General features: G+C 38.1%; 2 protein-coding genes across 10 annotated transcripts; both read right to left on the reverse strand.

Annotated features, from left to right (window-relative positions):
* Nucleotides 1-595: 595 nt before the first annotated feature.
* LOC149511275 (ABC transporter B family member 19-like) lies at nucleotides 596-7095 on the reverse strand. 3 transcript variants are annotated; one of them, XM_089755572.1, is made up of 10 exons: nucleotides 6315-7095; nucleotides 5446-6143; nucleotides 5211-5265; nucleotides 4949-5124; nucleotides 4612-4776; nucleotides 4232-4527; nucleotides 3695-4011; nucleotides 3360-3583; nucleotides 1284-3203; nucleotides 596-1158 (listed from the first exon to the last, which is right to left on the reverse strand). In XM_089755572.1, the coding sequence occupies exons 1-10, from the start codon at nucleotides 6808-6810 to the stop codon at nucleotides 811-813; spliced, it is 4695 nt and encodes a 1564-aa protein (XP_089611698.1). In that variant the 5' UTR covers nucleotides 6811-7095; the 3' UTR covers nucleotides 596-810. The 3 variants fall into 3 exon arrangements, with proteins under 3 accessions (XP_089611698.1, XP_089611697.1, XP_089611696.1); XM_089755571.1 differs by having other exon boundaries at nucleotides 666-1158; nucleotides 5446-6923; XM_089755570.1 differs by having other exon boundaries at nucleotides 666-1158; nucleotides 4232-4776; nucleotides 5446-6923.
* Nucleotides 7096-7526: 431 nt separating this feature from the next.
* Nucleotides 7527-18889, reverse strand: LOC111274727 (uncharacterized). 7 transcript variants are annotated; one of them, XM_022859604.2, is made up of 12 exons: nucleotides 18539-18889; nucleotides 17664-17864; nucleotides 17395-17577; nucleotides 17204-17303; nucleotides 17068-17098; nucleotides 16628-16670; nucleotides 15877-16029; nucleotides 11754-13914; nucleotides 10199-11609; nucleotides 9373-9456; nucleotides 8062-8123; nucleotides 7527-7914 (listed from the first exon to the last, which is right to left on the reverse strand). In XM_022859604.2, exons 2-12 carry the CDS (start codon nucleotides 17720-17722, stop codon nucleotides 7789-7791), a joined length of 4413 nt encoding a protein of 1470 aa, XP_022715339.2. In that variant the 5' UTR covers nucleotides 17723-17864; nucleotides 18539-18889; the 3' UTR covers nucleotides 7527-7788. The 7 variants fall into 7 exon arrangements, with proteins under 7 accessions (XP_022715339.2, XP_089611699.1, XP_089611700.1 ...); XM_089755573.1 differs by having other exon boundaries at nucleotides 7612-7914; nucleotides 17664-17803; XM_089755574.1 differs by having other exon boundaries at nucleotides 7612-7914; nucleotides 9373-9429.
* Nucleotides 18890-19558: the final 669 nt, after the last annotated feature.

The raw sequence follows: 19558 nt of genomic DNA on the forward strand, positions 1-19558 counted from the left end.
GCACGTTAAGACTTGTTATCACTTGATTAAGACCACCCACGCTTGAATAATGCAAATGTGTAAATCACTGCCATAATCATAATTTTCTTTTCGTTACTTCACATTTCTAAGAAAAGATTTTGCTTGAAAAACACTCCTATAATTTCATCCTCAAAAACCTATGCATTGTGACTGAAGAAAAGGTCCATAATTCATCCAAAGAAAAATGTTTCAAGTATTTGATTGCCTTCAAGAAGGCACCTTTTTCTCTAGTTATATCTATGTGTCATGAACTCTGTTGCTGCCTTTCTACTGTGATTATAGTTGCTTTCACCTTTTTATATGGTTGGGGAGGTGGTTTTCTTCAGTTTGTGATTCTAGTTATGGCAGGAAATGAATAAAATTTTGTTCATTATCCCCAAGAAACCTAATAGCTTAGTCTTTACATAAGTTCATAGGGATCAATTTCCTCTTAACTTTGGGTGTGTATCTGTAGATAGGTGAAGCTTGGAGAGGACTACTAACCAAATTCTAAATAATTATCTGTGTCATTGTTATGACCCTTGAAAATGCTAAGCTAATGAAGAGTATATAAATGACACGTTCTTTCTCTTTTCCATTTTCAATCTACAAACAAAATTATTAATTTCTTGCGCATTAAGTTACTGAATACTCTACAATCAAATCAGTAACTTCTTTTTTTTTTCATTTCTAGAATCCCATTGTTGAGGTATATAACAGAAACAGAAATGGAAATCCTACACCAAGATTTGGTCAAGAGGCCAAAGCTCTTAGATGAAGTTTTAATTGGCTAAATTCAAAAGTATCATCTCAAGAAAAGGCATTGGCTTCTCTTTCAGCCCGAACCAAGCTAGCATACACACCATCAAGATGGGAAGCCAAAAGTGAATCATGGCTACCATACTCCACAACCGCACCATCTTTCACGACAGCTATCATATTGGCTTCCCTAATTGTTGAAAGCCTGTGGGCAACTATAATTGTGGTGGCTCGCCGTGAAACCCTCCTTAGTGCTTTCTGGACATGCTTCTCCGATTCCAAGTCCAGGGCACTGCTTGCTTCATCTAGCAGCAGCACCCCTGATTTTTTCAGTATGGCCCTTGCTATTGCAATCCTTTGTTTTTGACCGCCTGATAGCTGGACCCCACTCTCCCCAACCTATCAAGAACAAGAATCATTTGCCAGTATGGCCCTTGCTATTGCAATTCTTTGTATTTATATTAAGTCTGAGACAAATTGAAGAATAGACTAATGGTTAAATAGGGGGGCTAAATAGACCATACCTGAGCTTCATAGCCTTCAGGGAGACCACTAATGAACTTGTGAATGTAAGCTTCCTTTGCAACCTCTTCAATCTCACCCCATGTGGCAGTTGGGTTTCCAAATGCAATGTTTTCCCTAATACTTCCAGCAAACAGAGCCGGTTCTTGACCTACCAAGGCTATTTGTTTCCTTAACCATTTCAGATCGATCTCCCTCAAATCTATGCCTCCCATCGTTACCTTCCCTTGATTTGGATCATAAAATCTTTGTACCAACCATATTACTGTTGATTTCCCTGACCCACTTGAACCTACCAATGCCACCATGCTACCACCCTTGATCTTTAAACAAAAGTTCCTCAACACAATCACTTCAGGCCTAGATGGATATGCAAATGTCACCATTTTCAATTCGATATCCAATGGCTTGGAACGTTCAATTTTTTTACCTTTGTCTCCGAAGTTACCAATCAGTGGCCTACGATTAATGATATCAAACACAGCAGGAATTGCTGTCGCAGCCATGGTAGTATCAGGTGCGAGGCCAGCTAGTTGTCCAACCGAAAATGAGCTTAACACAAGAATGAGAAAGATTTTATATACATCTCCAAAATTTGCCTTGCCATGTTTTACAAGGTAGGCACCAAACCAAAGCGTCAAAGTATATGCACCATACATAGCACCTTGAGAGAAACCAAGTGTCAGGCCTAGAATTTGGGACCTTTTCAATGATTGTTTCCTAGGCTCTGATAAAGCTTTATCAAAGGATTTAACTATCTCTTCTTGAGCAGAAAATGTCGTCACTGTCCTTATATTGGAAACTGCACCAGAAGCAATGTTGCTAGCTTTGGCATAAGATTTATTATCTAACTTTGGTCCAATATTTATAATCAAATTCAAGTAGCTTGCACCAAGAGTGAAAGGAGTAACAGCAGCAGCCAATAGGGTTAATCTCCATTGGAGGAAAAATGAGACACCAAGCCCCACAGCAGCTGAACTCACACCCATCAACAAGACTGAGTACCGATCCCCGAGGACTGATCGAAAGCTGAGACAATCAACAGAGAGTCTTGAAACAAGGATTCCAGTCGAATTGTCCTCAAAATCAAACCAACCAGGTTCTTGTTTTAGTATAGAGCGAAATAAGAGATCTCTCACCCTCATCGTGAGCTTTGTTCCAGCCCAACCACAGAAGCCTTGTTGTCCAGTCATGGAAATTATAGAACCGAAGCCTAGGCCAACCAGAGCCAAGGAGAGTTTCCCAACTTCGCTCTTTGCGCTGTCATCAAAGTAAGCTTGAAGAGCTAAGCCTAAAAGGAAGGGAAATATGGAGAGAATAGCCCCTGCAGCCATACCTAACATTAAACCTAGTAAAAGTGAGATGAGCTCTGGTCTTTGTAGAGCCCATATCTCTGAAATTTGAAAATTTCTAGACTCTGGCCTTTGTTGCATTTCCTCCTCTACTTGATTAACTTCCTGGATGGAATTTAAGTACTTTGACCTTGAAATTTCGTACACATAAGGTGATGTTGGTGCTTCATAGCCCGATTTCTCATGTGTGGGAAACTCAATTCCCTTTTGAGTATTTTTCTCATTCAGTGTAGGTTTTGAAACTGCTTCAGAAGCAAGCTTGACAAGCTCATAATAGGCCCCTGCTCTTTCCATTAGCTGGTGATGGTTACCAGTTTCAACAACTGAGCCATGATCAAGAACAACAATAGTGTTGGCATTTCTTACTGTTGCTAGCCTGTGAGCAATTACAATTGTTGTTCTGCCCTTGGAGATCTTGTCAATGGCTTGTTGGACAACTGCCTCAGATTGGGAATCCAGGGCACTAGTAGGCTCATCTAAGAGAAGGATTCTAGGATCTTTAATCAAGGCACGAGCTAGAGCAATTCTCTGCTTTTGACCTCCGGATAATTGAGTTCCCTTTGCTCCAACCTGCAATCCATTTTCAAATCCAGAACTCAAAACATAACTTGTTTGAAAATCAGGTTAGTAATATATACATACATACATATATATATATATATATATATATATTGATTGTGCATAAAGAAGTTCATTAATATGAATGTCAATGTTTGGGTTGTTGACCTGAGTATCATATCCTTGTGGAAGGTCATAGATGAAGCTGTGGGCATTGGCAGCAACGCAAGCCTCAACAGCTTCTTTCTTGGTGGCATTTTCCTTTCCCATCATGACATTTTCCAATATGGTGGTGGCAAAGAGAACTGGCTCTTGCCCAACCATACCAATCTGCCTTCTTAGCCACTTCACTTGTAGTGTCCTTAAATCATGGCCATCCAAGGAGATGGTTCCTACCAATTAAAAGACCCAGCAAGATTAGGAACTAAATAGACAATGCTTTTACCAAAATCACATATTTAAGCTCAATTAAACTATTAGAACGAGATAATTAATGAACCTACCCTTGTCAGGATCATAGAACCTCTCAATGAGAGCAAAGATGGTGGACTTGCCACCTCCACTGACTCCAACCAATGCAAGAGTTTTTGCTGATCGAATAACCAAATTGAGAGAACTGAGAATTGTAGTATCAGGACGAGATGGATAAGAAAAAGTTACACCTTTAAACTCTATCCTTCCTCGAACACTGGACAATGTCCTTCCCTCGGGATTATAAGGGTCTATCTCAGGAACCCTGTCTATAATATCAAATACCCGACCTGCTGCTATGGTGCCTTGAGCGAATTGAGCAAAATATGTCAATGATAATGCCAAGCCCCTGAAAAAAGATCAGGACAACCTTTGGTTACTTCTTGTGTTTGGAGAGAATGAAATATTCAAAGGAAACATATTGGAATCAGAAATCTTTGCAAGCAAATTTTCATCTTGCTCAATTCGTTTCAAGTATGTATAAGGAGATTTCTTTAACAATAAGCACTAGCAGTTGCAGGTGTAATTGTGTTCAATTGAGAGTTGGAGAGAGAAGACGAGCTCATTACCTTCCCCCAACATTGACACCAAAGAAGCAAGCAATTGCTGCACCGCCAGAAATCTCTTTTCTAGCAACCAAGATTGAACCATACCAAAAAGCCAATGCCCATGTTGAATATGTAACCAAATAAATAACCCCCATTCCTGCACCCTTAGCAAACCCAATCTTTGCCCCAAGAGGCACTGATTTGGCCAATAATTCAGCATATCTTGCTGCCAAATTGTCCTCAGCAACAAAAGAAAATACAGTTCTAATTGAACTTATTGCTTGCTCTGCAAGGGTACCAGCTCCTCTGTAAGAAACCTGTAAGTCCAAAAATATGAACCAAAATACTAAGACTAACAAGCCGACACTGAAAACATTTCCAATAACTGTAAAATTTATTACCTCTTCCTCAGCCGTGAGACCACCATAAATAGCCTTATAAGCAATACCACAAAACATCATTAATGGGGTAACAGAAAAAACTACCAGTGACACTTTCCATGACTGCAAAAACCCAACTGCATAACCGCATATGAAGGTGAATATATGGTGAATGAAATGTGCCATCTGCAAATTATAATTCAAGTATTGAACACTTCATCAGATTCAGTGCTAGTTGCCAGTGTAAGAAGGTAAAGTCAAAGTGTTTCCGGTTTACAGACTAATGAAACACACTTCTGGAAAAGAAATAGACAGAACCCTACGAGCATTTGAGATGCAAATAAAATCAAGGGCTAACCTTCTCTCCCATAACTTCCTGGATTTGAGCAACATCACTTGAAATACCATGCATAATGTCACCCGTGCTCACTTCTGTATCAAAAAAGCTGATGTCCTGTCTTAAAACTGCTCTCAAGTACTTTGTTCTAATTCGTTGAGCTGAACGTTCCCCAACCAGCCTCCAGCAGGTAATTTCTGCCATTTATTGAATGAAAAATCATTTCTACTACTTATGAAGATACAAAGAAACGAGAAGTTCTGACTATTTATGTTGTCATTACCTAAATATGCTCCAATCATCACTACTGCTGACAAGCCAGACATAAGTATACATATCTGAAGATATATAGCAGGAGAAAAAAAAAAAAAGAGTTTCTAATATTAGTTATATCTTTGATCATATTGATTGTAACAGACAAGAAAGTTCAATTTTTGACAATTGTTGATCACCAAAATACTATTTGGAGAAAGTGAACGAGGAAAATTGCGTATTAATAATATTGTTTCAATTCTCACCTTATCTACATCCTTCATCATGTTGGATGATTCTTTAGCAATTTTATTCACAAACTTACCAAAAAGGTAAGAATAGCAGGGAAGTGAACCCCCATTTATCAAGGCTCCCAAACAACCCAAAATCACAAGTACTATATCCCATTTTGTTGAATACTTGAACAAACTAAATAAACCAACTGGCCTTGGTGGTTCTGCGTCCTCTTCTTCCTCATTTTCATCTTCATTGAAATCCGGTACCGGAACAAAGTCATCATACTGATCATGATCACCACCGAATTGATGGCTTGTTGATTGCCAAGTGTCATGACCATGATGCCCTTGATGCAACTTATGATCAAGACCTTCCAACTTGTGTCTCGTTTGAAGATGCCCATCAAGGTCACTATGAACACTATGATGTGATAATCCATGACCATGACCATGACCATGCCCTGGATTATCATCTTCACTGAAATCCAGTGACAGGCCAAGGTCATTATACCGATGATGACCACCAAAATGATGACCAGTTGATTGCCAAGCATCATGACCGTCAAGCTCATGCTGCATTACTAGATCGAGATCGTTGTCCACCTTGTGCCTCGTGTGATGACTCCTAACTTGCTTATCACGACCATGATGATGTCCTCCATGTGAAACATCGTCCTGATCATCATCCATATAAGCCTGTGAAACTGAAAACGAACGTGAACCAGCACCTGCATGAAGGTTAGAATCAGTCCCTAATAAGCGTATTTGTCTCTCAACATATTCTGGAGTGTCATAATCTATAGTGCTAAGCTCATCCTCGTCAGCCAAAGGACTAGCACCATTTCTATTATTCCCTTCTTTAATAGTAGCCAGCCTTGAAATTTCGTGATGAGACTTACTATGATCTCCCAAAGGGAGATGCGATGAACTGTCATAGTCTCTAGCAACATAGCTTTGAAGCTCAAGCCTCCCTGACGGCACAGCTCCATAACCGGAAAGCTCATAGGACGGATTTGCACTGCTTCTAAACCCGCCAGAGGTACGAGAAAGATAATATTCACTGGCCGAACGTCGACGAAATGCCTGACTGTTTAGCGATGAGGTACTGGAGGCCGCCCAAGGACTAAGGGCTGCACCCATATTGCGGCTGTAATGCCAACCAGAAGGCTCAAACTGCCATGAAACTTCACTTTGCCATGATATATCATCGTCCGAGGCAAAAGGCGTGGCAGGAGTCCGGTGGCGGAGCCTCCGTAGAGTGGTGCAGGACCCTCGGGCAGAACGGAGTGACGTGAAAGAACTCGAGGCATAGCGTGAAGCTGGCGTGTTATGGCTTTGGTGGTGGTGGTGGTTTAAGGAAGAGGAGTAGTCGATTTCGATGGAGGAATCAGCCATGGGAAGAGATTGAAGAAGAGGGTCTGACGAAAATTTTGAAAATGTGAAATTAAAGTGTTAGGAAAAGGAGATGAGAAAAGAACAAGGCATAGAATAAAAAGTACGGACAAGATAAACGAAACAAGGTTCTACTTTAGGAGGAGCTGTCCAAAGTCTCAGAGATTGTGTCCTAGAAGTCAACGAACTTTGGATATTCCGCTTGTCTTTTTCATGATCATGTAGTTGCCCCAATTCAAAATTGTCTTGAATTCAAGGGTTTCATTCTTTTAATTCCTTACACATATCACCAGTGACAGAGACTAATGTAGCTTATTTAAGATCAGAAAGAATGACAAAGAGCAGCCGACCCCGACTGGTTAAGAATGCAAGGGTCATACCTACAAACCGTTGGCAGATCTTGTCTTTTTAAGAAGTGGACCATGTAATAAATAATGAAAAAAATATATAAAAGGATTCTCAGCTGGCAGTGACTTATGATCTACCCCTGCCAGGCGAGGTCGGCAAGGAATACAAATTAAAAGGTTATGGTTTTTTATTTCAAACTTTTACATGGAAGGGTGCCATCTGAATTCCTACCCAATAATACCCTCCTCTGCCCAAATCTTTCCTTAGTATTTTGAAGACAGTTTTTCATGTCAGAAATCCTTTTCTGGACAATTGACTATAGTATAGTGGATGTTTTCTTGTACAGTTGTGGGGTCGTAGAAGAAGATGTAAATGAGAAATATATCAAACACTGAACAGGTCTCCCCTACTTGATACATCGTACATACGTAATTAAAACGATGCTCAGAAACCAGGTTTCTCCATTTGTCATGAATTACATCGAATACAATAAAGAACAGATGGTTTTGTTGACCATACTAACATCGTTTTGATTTTTTTTTTTTTTTGACCAATTGTCCATCCGGAATAGCTAGAAGATTCAAGCAAAATATTCTCTCCGTTTAAGACATGTACATGTTTGGCATTTTGTATTTAAATTTGCAGAGTGAACCAAGGCCAAGGCCAACCTAAAGAAGCAAAGATTACTGCAAATTCTTGACCATCGAAAGCTCCTTTCTTTTTGCCTTGACATGTTGATTCTGTGCCGCTGTCGGATCTCTTGAATGGTTAAAAAACCAAGCAAAACCATGATACTTAGAGGATGATAAGAGGGAGGACACAGTATATAAACTGTTAAACAGGTTCTTTTCCACTGAGGAAAGTTTCAATCGCTCTCAAAAATAGAGACAACAAAGGCAACTGTACCTTTAACAGACAAAAATGTCCCGCCATTGTGGGATTGATGTAACTTGCAAGTACCATGAACCCTGCTCCAATTCCATAGATAATAATGTTACATATAAATATGTAGGATGTGAGAACCTGGTACATTGTCCATAGCTTACGACCTGTACCTTTTGTATTAGGAATCTGATGGGGGTTGCCCCATCAAGATATTTTATCCACAAACTAGAATATTCAATCAATACCAGAAGGATTTGTTATCTTGGAAAATACAGATAAGAATAAAGTAAATAGAGAAGCACAAACATGTCCAAAAACAAAGGGACAAGGGAATTTCACCCAGAAAAGAAAAAAAAGGAAAATATAAAAGTAGTTTTCTTTTACTCCGCATTGGCAACAGCTCTGATTTTAACAAAGAGTTCAATTTTATATATATATAATCACAAGGCAAAAGCAAATGAAAAAGGACAAAAAGAATGCCTCTGGATTACCAAAATCACAATGACTTTATGCCAATAGGCTTTTTCTTGTTCAATACAATATACAACATATCTCAAGACAAACTATAGAAAATTACTCACTAGATCATGAGGAAGGATTCATGACTCAATGAAGATTTACAAGTCCCACTGTAGATGTGTTATAGTGTTCATTGTATCGTGCCTACCTGAAGCATCTGTATCTTATATGTATTCCTTTACACCCTACTGTTTAAGATGATTCCAAGCACTTTTCCTGGACTTTCTTCATATGAATTTTATCTAGGCTTGGAGTCACTACCCTTGCTTCGAAATGTTGACAATGAAAAGAATGAACGTGGTGCTGCAAAATTGTTCAAGTATACTATAATAAAACCATAAACTCAACACAAGAACAAACTAAGAGTTTCTTCTGAATATGCATAACAGATTCTCCAATATGTTAGTAGAGGCTTAGTCCGTTGGTACTGAAGTTCTAAAATATCGCTCAGAAAAAGAAGTTTTGAAATAATTATCAATAGCATTAGCTTAATTTTATACGAGCTTTCAGTTAAGATTTTTCTTAAGGCAATAATAGGATAGCACCTAAAGGTTGCATGAAGATTCAACGAAAAGACCAGGATTCCACAGAAGCAATTTTCATGTAGCATGCTCTTTTTTGTTCAAGATGCACTATTTTGCTTTCAAAGGGAAGTCCTCTGGCATCAAATAGAGCCACACTTGGTCATGTAAGGTGATAGGTTCATAGCAACAATCTATGAGAGGATAGCATTTGTTCAATAGAATGCCTTCATAAACTACTTTCAAGAAAGAGAAGCATCACATAACTAGATTAACATTAACAAGGAGTCACCTTTTATGGAGCTTCCTGACATATGATCTTCCCTCAATTTGAAGTTTTCTGGTGGTGCTGGAATAGAAGTATGTAAGGATTGAACTGCAAGGGACCATTGATGACTCTACTTTCAAATCAGGTTCATATATACAACAAAAGAAATGGAGAAATTGCAACAAGGAAAAGAAACATGCATCATCAAGTTGAATTAGCAGGCCAAAAATAAATTTAAAATATTTGCAGCTATGCATCATAAATTTTGAAAACTGCACACATATGTTTCTTTCCTTAAAGTAAGCCCATCTCAATCGTGTCCTGGTGACTTGCTCCTTATAAACAACAACAACCTTCTTGACAGACATGAGATAGCAATCAACCAATAGGCATTAAGATTTCTTATTCTAACTACTGCGGGATAATATATACAAGGGTCTCTCCTTTAACAGTTTTTCTTTTTCCTTAATCAATTACCGGAGAATGGACCCCACAAGGACTGAAGTAAACACCTGAAACTGTTTAGAATTCAACTCATTTTTTAAAAGTAACTTCTATATTACAGTCTCATAGGCTAAACCAGTTCAACATGAGTGTTCATCAACCAGACAGGTTTCCACAGTTAAAGAGAGCATAAAAACATATTCTATAGCTTTACAATAAAGCGAAGATATTCTATGAAAGTAGAAGTCCGGAGCAATTTTTTAATTAGAACAATAATTATTGAACCATGCATGCAATTAATGAATATTCAAAGTAATTAATAGACAAGGAAAAATAAAATAATCAACGCATATTCTAAGCAAGTAAGAACAAGGTAATTGACATATAAGGAAAAAATAGGAGTTACCCTGATCATTAAACAACTCGCTTTCATTGAAGCCATCATCAGAGGGGTGGCCTTGAGAAAATCCCATTCTTGACTTCCTCAAGTCTTCTGATGATCGATTGGCAGGATCTCTGCCATCCTCTGCGTCATCATCTCCTTCAGAAGTTGTAGCTGAGATCCAGTCCACCAAACTCTCCATCCCACGGCTTTTCCGTCCAAATTTCAACAACCTTTTGAACCCTTTTGTGACATCCCTACGTGACTGATTATGGGTTGCATTAGCAACAAGAAAAGGTTTCTGAGCACTTCCCCATTTCTTCCTCATTCGAGCAGCATCCACCTCTGTTTGAGCAAGTGAGTGAGAATTCCAAGATGCAGGGCTCCCAATGGGGGAATCCATGGAAGCGTCAATATCTGAAGTCTCATGGGGATAAGAAAATGGATGATGCATGCGTAAATTCCATGATACAGGACTTTCTCCTGGTGAATCCTGCAGGGATACTGCAGTATGGAACATAGTGGGCACTGCAGCAGGCATTTCAGCAACTGATGCAGGGTCAACCTGAGAAAGAGACCTCAAGGAATCACCATTCTCTGATCCAGAATTATTCAACTTGTCAGATTCCTGGCTCAGTCTTGATCTTCCATTTTCCATGTCAGCAGAATCATCAACTGCCATAGTTTCAAGCTCATCCTCTTCATCTTCTTTGGCCATATCCATGGAATCATCTGCCTCAAATGCTAGCCCATCAGACTCTTCACCTTTTGGAGCCTCAGATGCCTCTGATGCTTTGAACTTTGCAATATTTACCCCAGCACCGGGACCTATGCCATTACCTTTCCTGAGGAAATGTTTTGCTTCCACAATCTTCAAAGTTTTGCCATTTAAGCTCTGTTCTATCTGCTCTTTTTCAAATTTCAAAGGTGCAAAAACAATGCCATCAGAGTTCAGTGCAGACAAATCAGAAAATTCTACAGGACCAGCTGAGCTTTTCCTAAGGGACTGAGACTGTCGAGGCTGTTCATCCTTGCCAAGAGCAACCTCTTCATTGGTACTCTTGCTCCGAGCATAGTTTCTCACTTGAGTACAGCTAGTTGTCTTGCCAGCTCCCAAAGAGGGCTTTGCATTTTCTTTTCTGAGATCAGAGAAGCTGGGAACTGACTGCGCAAGAGGATTTTCAGATTGTGCTCGTCGCCTTCCGGAACTGGGATTTGAAACTTTGGCTGCTGAGCGTGGAACTGCAGCTACTGTGGTGCGAGGAGTGGATAAAGAAACATTTTTATTTGGCAAAAGCTTCTTAGGGTTGAAGCTCCTAGAAGAACGATCGACTAAAGATGCCTCATTATATGATCTATCCTGTGCATAGTACTTCCGATCCGGAAACTCAGAAAGATCTTCATCTTCTTCACTCTGAATTGAACTTATTTGATGCTGCCAAATGCATAACCTTATCAAAATTAGTAACAATTCAATCAGAAGTTTTTGAGATCCCCAAAACTTAAAAACAAAGGTCCAATTCTACCAGTTATAATTTTAGCATTTATTTCCCGAAAATATAACGGCTATGGGGGATACCTGTTCCCTCTGCAATCGTAAATTGAATGACCTCACTTTCTCTGCTCGTTGACGAGCACTAGAAACAGAATCCTGTCTATCAGCAGAACCAGAAAATTTGGCCTTCATCTCAGCTCTACTTCGCTCAAGGATATCTTGCATAGCCTTCAATTTGGCTTCCTTCTCAGCCTTTTTAGCACCCCATTCTTCCCTCAGCTTTGCGTCTCTCTTTTGCATGTACTTCTCATAAAATTTTCCTCGAGAATCATCTGAAAAGCTGATACCAGAGAAATTCAGCCTCAAACTGTCAGCATAGTCCTGGTTATCTACCATCTTTGTTGGAGTACAAAATTTATCCATATTACTCAAACTCCCCATTGGTTCAGACATTGAGTTTTTGTCAGGCATCTGTGCAGGAGATACATCCACTGCCACCGGTTTCTTGCACTGTGAGCTTGTTTCCTGTTCAATCTGCACATCAGCAGGCTTGCTTCTCCTAGCAGAACTGAATTGATCACCAGGAACCCGAAGTTTGTGCTCTGCAAAAAGCTTTTCAAGTTCATTTGCCTTCATTTTTAACTCATCATTCAGCTCCTGGTTTCCCCTTGACTGCCTTAGCCTCTGAGTTTGATCTACTGGCATCATTGGAGCACTTAAACTCTCTTCAGTCTCAGGAACCTTTTTACCTAGAACAGACTTGTTATTTGCATAAATAGAACCACCTTCATCCCTCCTACCCTTTGACTTCTTGCTCTGTTCAGAACCTACCGGAACCTCTTTCTTGAACTTCATTTTATGGACTCCAAAACCCTCAACTTTGCTTATTGGCTTCTCAGATGATGCTAAGTCTTTCTTTCCCACTTCCTCAACTTCCCCAGTAATAGATATCCACTGTGGCTGAGGAGTGAACTGATCACCTTCACTGCCTTTATACTGAGCCTCCTTAGATTTTAGTCCAATACCACCTTCAAACTGCCCTGATAATGTACGGGAGTGGCCTGGAGCCCTAAGACGCAATTGTGTTACCGACTGGTCCTTGCCTTGAGCCTCCACTCTATTCTTTAATTCACCCTCAGGTGTGGCATCCCCCACTGCATCTGCAAAACCTTCAACCTGGAACTGAGAAGTGGGTTGCTTTTTAACCCCCACAATTACAGCCCTATCAAGGAAAACTCGAGACTGCACCTCTGAACGTCCCATCTCTCCTGTTAAGGAACCCTTAACCTTCTCCTGAGAAACCACTTGATCACCCAACTCAACCTGTTCTGACTTACCAGTAAAAGACTGATATTGGCTGTTCTGCGATCCCAGTTTATCCTTCAAATTCATTTGCCCCTTCAATCCCACATCCTCTTCTTTCCCCAAAAGATTACCAACCTGTACTTGCAATGTTTGCACTTCTCCCTGATCTTTCAACCCAGAATCAGCAGCTCTACCAGGACCACTCATAGGTTCAACTTTAACTGAACTTACCTTCTCTCTCAAACCCTTCTCATCTTTTTGCTCCTTATGCTCAGATAAACTTTGAAACATGTTATTTATACCTTGAGACACAGAAGATGAGGAGGCTGTGCACAAGGGGCTATCTGTGTTACCATCCTTCTTGTCATTACCCAAGTCTATGCTCATATCACTTGCACCACTCCATCTTCTTAAGACAGCCTTTTCAACAGCTGCAGGCACAGATGATACATCAGATGAAAGTCTTCTCAGTTCCACAGATTTGCCAACAGTGACGGGTTTGCCTCCAGAGCTTGAGCTCTCCTTCTGTTTGTTCTCAAAGAGATTGATTCTGTCCTGCACACTAAGCCGCCTAGCAGGTTGACCGATTTGACTAGGTAATGGCTCAGTCACAGCCTCCTCTTCCTTGTTTTCGTTTTCAGAACGTTGTTGTGTAGTACTTGAGGGCTTTGGTTGTTGAGATGTGGCTGGCTTTGATTGGTCTAAATGGTGCTGAGTCTGCATAGTGTTTGGTTGTAGTTGTTGTTCTCGGTGTTTATTCTGGGAAGGTTGGTGGGGCTTGCCATTAACATGGGACCCAATTTGGTCTTCATTGGGGTCATCAATTGACATGTCAGATCCCCATGAGGCTCTGACCACTTGATCATCAACACCAAGTTTCCATCGGCTAATCAGTTCTGGTCTTCTCTGGCATAGTGACATGAATTTGGTGCAAGCCTCACTGCACAAGTTTTTAAAAACTTACATGAGAATAATTATTACTAACATTTTCTTACTATTAAAAATTTGTTTAAAAAAACTGATAGAAAAGTGAAGGTGAGAAGTACAAAAATGTTGGAAACTCTGAAACTGCCCTACCAGTAAGTTAAAATCTAAATTATCCACACATAGTCCGGATTTTTTTAATTTAAATTACCAGGTCGGGTTCCAAAGTGGAGGGGATTAGGCCATATCTCACTGACAAAAGATACCAGCTTTGTCCATAACAATAAGGACAATATGACAAACATAATTGCAAAACGTTACAGCCAAATATCAGGCAGTATGTGATGATTTCCAGGCAAAATTGGCGGCCTTCCCTTTTTACCATTAGGGGCCCAACATGACAGTACTGTCCACAATTATGAGGGAATTCCTAAGGCGTACTTACTGCTACACATTAACAATTTCAACATTTTCCATCCTCGTTTTCCACTAAGTGATCCACTTTGCCAGGGAACCCAATGCTCCCAAACCCAAATATTCAAAAGAAAACAAAAAGAAAGACTTCTGGCAATTTGTCTAATTCTCAACAGCTGAAATCATCAGGATATGTTGATAAGAAACATGACTACAATTTGGACCTTTCATGCCCAACAAATAGAAGACAATCATCTTTAGATTAACCCGACATGTAACGACAGAGAATTTAAATCAGTTGATGAAAGTTAAATAGAAAAAAATACAAAAGGGATGTCATTTTAGGCCATCTATATTCATTGAAGGTTGCCTTCAACTAAGCACATGGTAAGATTTCATTTTTAAAATAGCTTAGCAGTTAGATTATGTTTTGACTAAGTACCACTTCAAGTAACTTTTAGACCTCTAACCTACTAATAATGATTATAACTCAAAACCGCTTGAAAAGTCTGACTGGTAGCTGAGCGAACCCCACCACTAGGACAGGAAAACTATGTTGCCATGAAACCAACTAGGACAGGAAGACTATGTTGCCATGAAACATATTTGTTTGACATCAAGCCCTTTCTACAACCGTCAAAACTAAAATGAAAGAAGGGGAAGAAAAGGAAACATCAGCCTTTTCTATGATGTTGAAATCTCTATATGCTTTAAAAGGGAAAAAAAAGTTCATTTATAAGGGCGCATGTCAGTTACAAATCTTCGATTAATCTTAACATAAGTAGTCAAATAATTATTGAAAACCTCTGACCAAAAAGAAAAACCTATTGAACAATATGAACCTATATGGTGACAACTCTTCTGTCTCTCCAAAATCCAAATGTTATAAAGAAAAAAAAAGAGCTTAGTGATTGAACTGACCACGTCAGACATGATCGCTGCTAAACAAATTGAGTAATGAAATGGTCTAAGAGAAGGAAATTTTAAACCAACATTTAATTTTGCATTGAATTGCTCTTTTCCCTCCTTTTCAATCCTTAGAGAAAGCGCTCACGCCTTGTGCAACTTCCACTTAATTGGAAAATGGATGAACATCATCAAATCATTCACACTATGTTTGGAAGGAAAGGAAGAGAGGTAGAAAACTGTTTGATCTAATGGTTAGGTTAGTCCACCTCCTTTCTTATATTTCAGGCTAGTCAGTAGATGAGAAAATTTTCCATCTACTTTTCCTTATTACTTACCGAAAGCTTGAAGCTAAAATGAAGTGGCTCAAAAGCTGAGAGTAACAAAAGAAACATTGTCCCATCTCACATTGTTCTCATACCAGGCTGGACCAAAATCAAGAAATAACTTCCTATCTAACCTTTAATGATGTGCAGTACAAAATCACTGCAAAAGGTGGTGTTTACCATAAGAGACATACAGCTGCACAAAGACTACTATCTCACCCTAACCAAGACCCACTTAACAAGCAGCATAGCCAACTCAGGAGGCAGGCAGACAGACAGAGACAGACAAAGAGACACAGTATCTCATTGAAAAGGATTTCTAGAGTTCTTACTTCAAGGGATGAGCACCAAACCGATCTGCAAATTGTTGGAGTTCAGATACAGAGTCAGAGTTAAAACCAGCAGCAGATGCACGAGTAAAAGCTGTTGCCAAGTCCTGCTGAACAGCAATAAGTCGTACATCAATAGCCCTTAAAAGCTCCCTCCTGTGCAAATTGGACATACAACAATCAAATTAGAAAGCATAGGTGATGAAGCAAATGGAAGATCCAATTTTAGCAATAACAGCTGTTTTGGGATGGAACTTTTCAGGCACTCAGAGCAACTTCCTGTCCATTTCCACAATTAACAAATGCAATAACTCAGGCAATATTCTTTCTGCATAGCTAAAATCAATATTTCCTAAGCAATGTTTTATTCAACCAGCTCACATCTCAAGAGTGAAACTTAATCATTTCAATAGTTTCTGTACAGTCCTATATAAATTCTACTTGTAACAACTCCAAACTTCCTAATACTAGAAAAGGCAGGCCAGCCTTGCATTCCTGAGCATGTCAGCATATATCAATCATCAAAGGGCCCATCTCTGATCATTAACTTCACTGCCAATCCCTTCAATGCTTAAAGCATAGAAAATGTCTAGCAGTTATAAAGTTTCAAAAGAAATCAACTTAACAGTTTTCAAAACATGTATGTGAAGCAGTATTTGATGTCACAATCATCCATTTTAATTAATCACAATTCAGTCAAACAAATTATAACACCACAGACATGTAAAAGCTTAAAAAAAATAAATAAAGTTACTTTGTTGCATCAGCGGCTGCCGTCAGTCCTGCACCATCCCCACCTATCACAAATTATCCAAACACTGTTAGTTTTCAACAATGACTTGCCACAGGGATACAAACCCATCGAGATTTTACCTAAATATTGCCCATCTCAATCAAGCTCTAAAGAATGATGATTAACAGTTGTATCAAAAACTGAAACGCTAATTCAATTACTTTATAGGCAGACTTAATTATACATATGTAAGAGCAAACACAAGATCAAGTGTCTGATAAATGGAAACAAGAATAACCATCCATGGTAATTTATAATCATGGTGATTTATAAAGTATCTTCTCAAGGCATGACATAAATTGAATGCAGAAACATAAGACAAAACCAAAATAACTTGTAAAGTTAACAAAGTCAGTAAAAGAAATCCATTCATGATAGAAACAAAGGAAAATAAAACATACCTAATGCGCCAGAAGGCTGATCTCCCACCCCCTGAAACATAATGGTTCCAAGATTCAGTACAATTGTAAAGTAAAACTGCATCAAATTAACAAAACAAAGCTTTCCCCATAGGCCATAGATGAAGGCCATTAATACCTGGGAATATATTCTTCGAGCTGCTTCCAACTGAGACATCTCTGCATCAAATGTGTTCACCACCACCAAAACCTCCGGTGTACTAACAAACCGCACAAACCTGGAAACAAATGCCAATAGTATCAAAATATGAAGCCAAAAATATCAACATGAAATGGAAAGAAATGACACAGTTATTGAAAATGTCTAACCTCTCAAGTGTTCCTTTTGTGAACCAAGTCTCCGCATTTTTACTCTTTTCAACTTCAAGCTTAATTGATTGAAGTGAAAGTGCAACCTGTTCTTCTGCCACCTTTAAATGAGTAACAAATGGCTTTACTAACCCAGAAGCAAGCTTTTCTGTGATACCATTGCTGGAAACAAATAATTCACATCTGCCCACAGGGAAAAAAAATAGCAATGGTTTTAAGTAAAAAGAAAATTAGGAGCAATACAAAAAGTCATAGAATGATATCCTTACCGTGAGCGCTTTGGTGACAATTGGAAAATGGCAAAATCAAGAAGTGTGTCGGATTTCATCTTCTCTCTATGATATTTACAAAATTCCCTAGTCTAATGCTTCACGTACACAAATATGCTTCATAGCACAACAAGAAGCCACTGTGTGGTGCCATAATCAGCATAACTTCAAACATAAGACTTCAAAGCAACAATGCAGATTCTGGAGTAAAACAGGGAAAAACCATATAAACGAAAAACAAATCATACAAAAAAGATCCCAAATAAGATTATATTATCTAATAATTTCACTGACAATTAAAACTCTAATTTATTAAACCCTGCATGTGCAAATCAAACAAGGAAACCAATACCTTAACAGGAGTAACTCACACTTAAAACAAAACGAAAAAAAAAAAAAAAAGACATTATACTAACAAAAAAGTTAAGAGTAAAGATAATTAGAAGCCCCAAAAACTTTAAGAAAAAAAAATACCAATTTTAGACCCCAAACACTTGCCAAAAAATTTTTTAAAAAATGGATCTCAATCTAAAAATTCAGATGAAAAACAAAAAATGCACCAAGAAAAATAAAACTCTTGGCACCAAAATAGAAATCCATTCATCAGATATATAAACCAGACACAAACCAGATCTGATTCCACCCAAAAGGCAGAACTTCAAGTACTAAAATAAACTAAACTAAGCCCATAAAACCCAAGATACAGAAATTGAAAATGAAAGCACCAAGATAACAGGACTAAAACCACCCACTTAAACAAAACATAAAATGCAAAACAAATACCATTTAACAAAAAAAAAAACCCAAGAAAGAACTGAACTTTACTTAATGTGAAAATGGGAGGGTTGGATCGTTTGAGAAAGAAAAAAAGTTACCTTAAAAAAGAAAAAAATGGTGAGATCTTGGAGTAAGGAATCGGATCCTCAGAATCAACTCTCAAATGGGTACCTGCATTTGGGTGGTTCTTTTTTCTTTCTTTCGTTGTTGTAGTTTTACATGATGAAGTTAAAGAGTTCAACTTTATGGTTTTTTTTTTGTAAGTTTGAAGAAAACCCTAAGAATGACAGGATGGTTTATGCTTTACTCATTTCTCAAATCGCAATCTTTTCTTTCTTTTTCTAAGTGGAGGTGACTTTGCTTTCTCTCTCTACACTACTCTCTCTGTCCAAAAAGATACAGTAGAGAGAGAAAGAAAGAGAAAGAGATTATGTTTTTCTCGGGACAACGCTTTTTGTTGTTTCCATGTATTTTGTGCTTTTGTAGTTTTAACTCAAGAATTTGAAACATGGATGACTCTTCTTCGCTACTAATGTGTAATTACAAAAATATGCTTCAATTTTTGTTTACAATTTTCTCCTTTCAGTTTTAGACTCTAATATTTGAAATTTCTTTCTTTCTTTTTTTACGAATTCATTTTTTTGTATAATTATATAAGATTAGATTTAAAATGTAGATTTTTTAAAATTTTTTTGTTATGTGATTTGAATAAAAAAGAGCCCATCTATTTAAATTTTAAGTACTTGGAATAGATTTTGCATCGATTTATTCTCATTGAAGATTTTAAGAAAAATATGAAATCTCACATAAGCTTGTTTTTATTTGGAAAAGCGAATTCAAATGTTGCTAAAATTATACATTAATTATTGAATTAAATATTCAAATATTTTTAAATAAATTTGATTATGTTTAATAAAATTTTTAGATTTAAAATTTTTTAATGAAAATCGAATTTTAAGAATTATATCTAAGTTAGGTAAAACAAGTCGTTAAAAAATTGGAACTTGAAAACGATAAGAGGTGGACTAAATTGTTATTTCCATTTATTTGTTTGGATTAACACAAAGGGATAAATCGTATATTATATCATATTTTTTGTTATTCTTTATGCATATTAT

This window comes from Durio zibethinus, chromosome 26 (assembly GCF_047325235.1).
Source record: "Durio zibethinus cultivar Kanyao isolate XHJ-2024 chromosome 26, ASM4732523v1, whole genome shotgun sequence".
Lineage (NCBI taxonomy): Eukaryota > Viridiplantae > Streptophyta > Magnoliopsida > Malvales > Malvaceae > Durio > Durio zibethinus.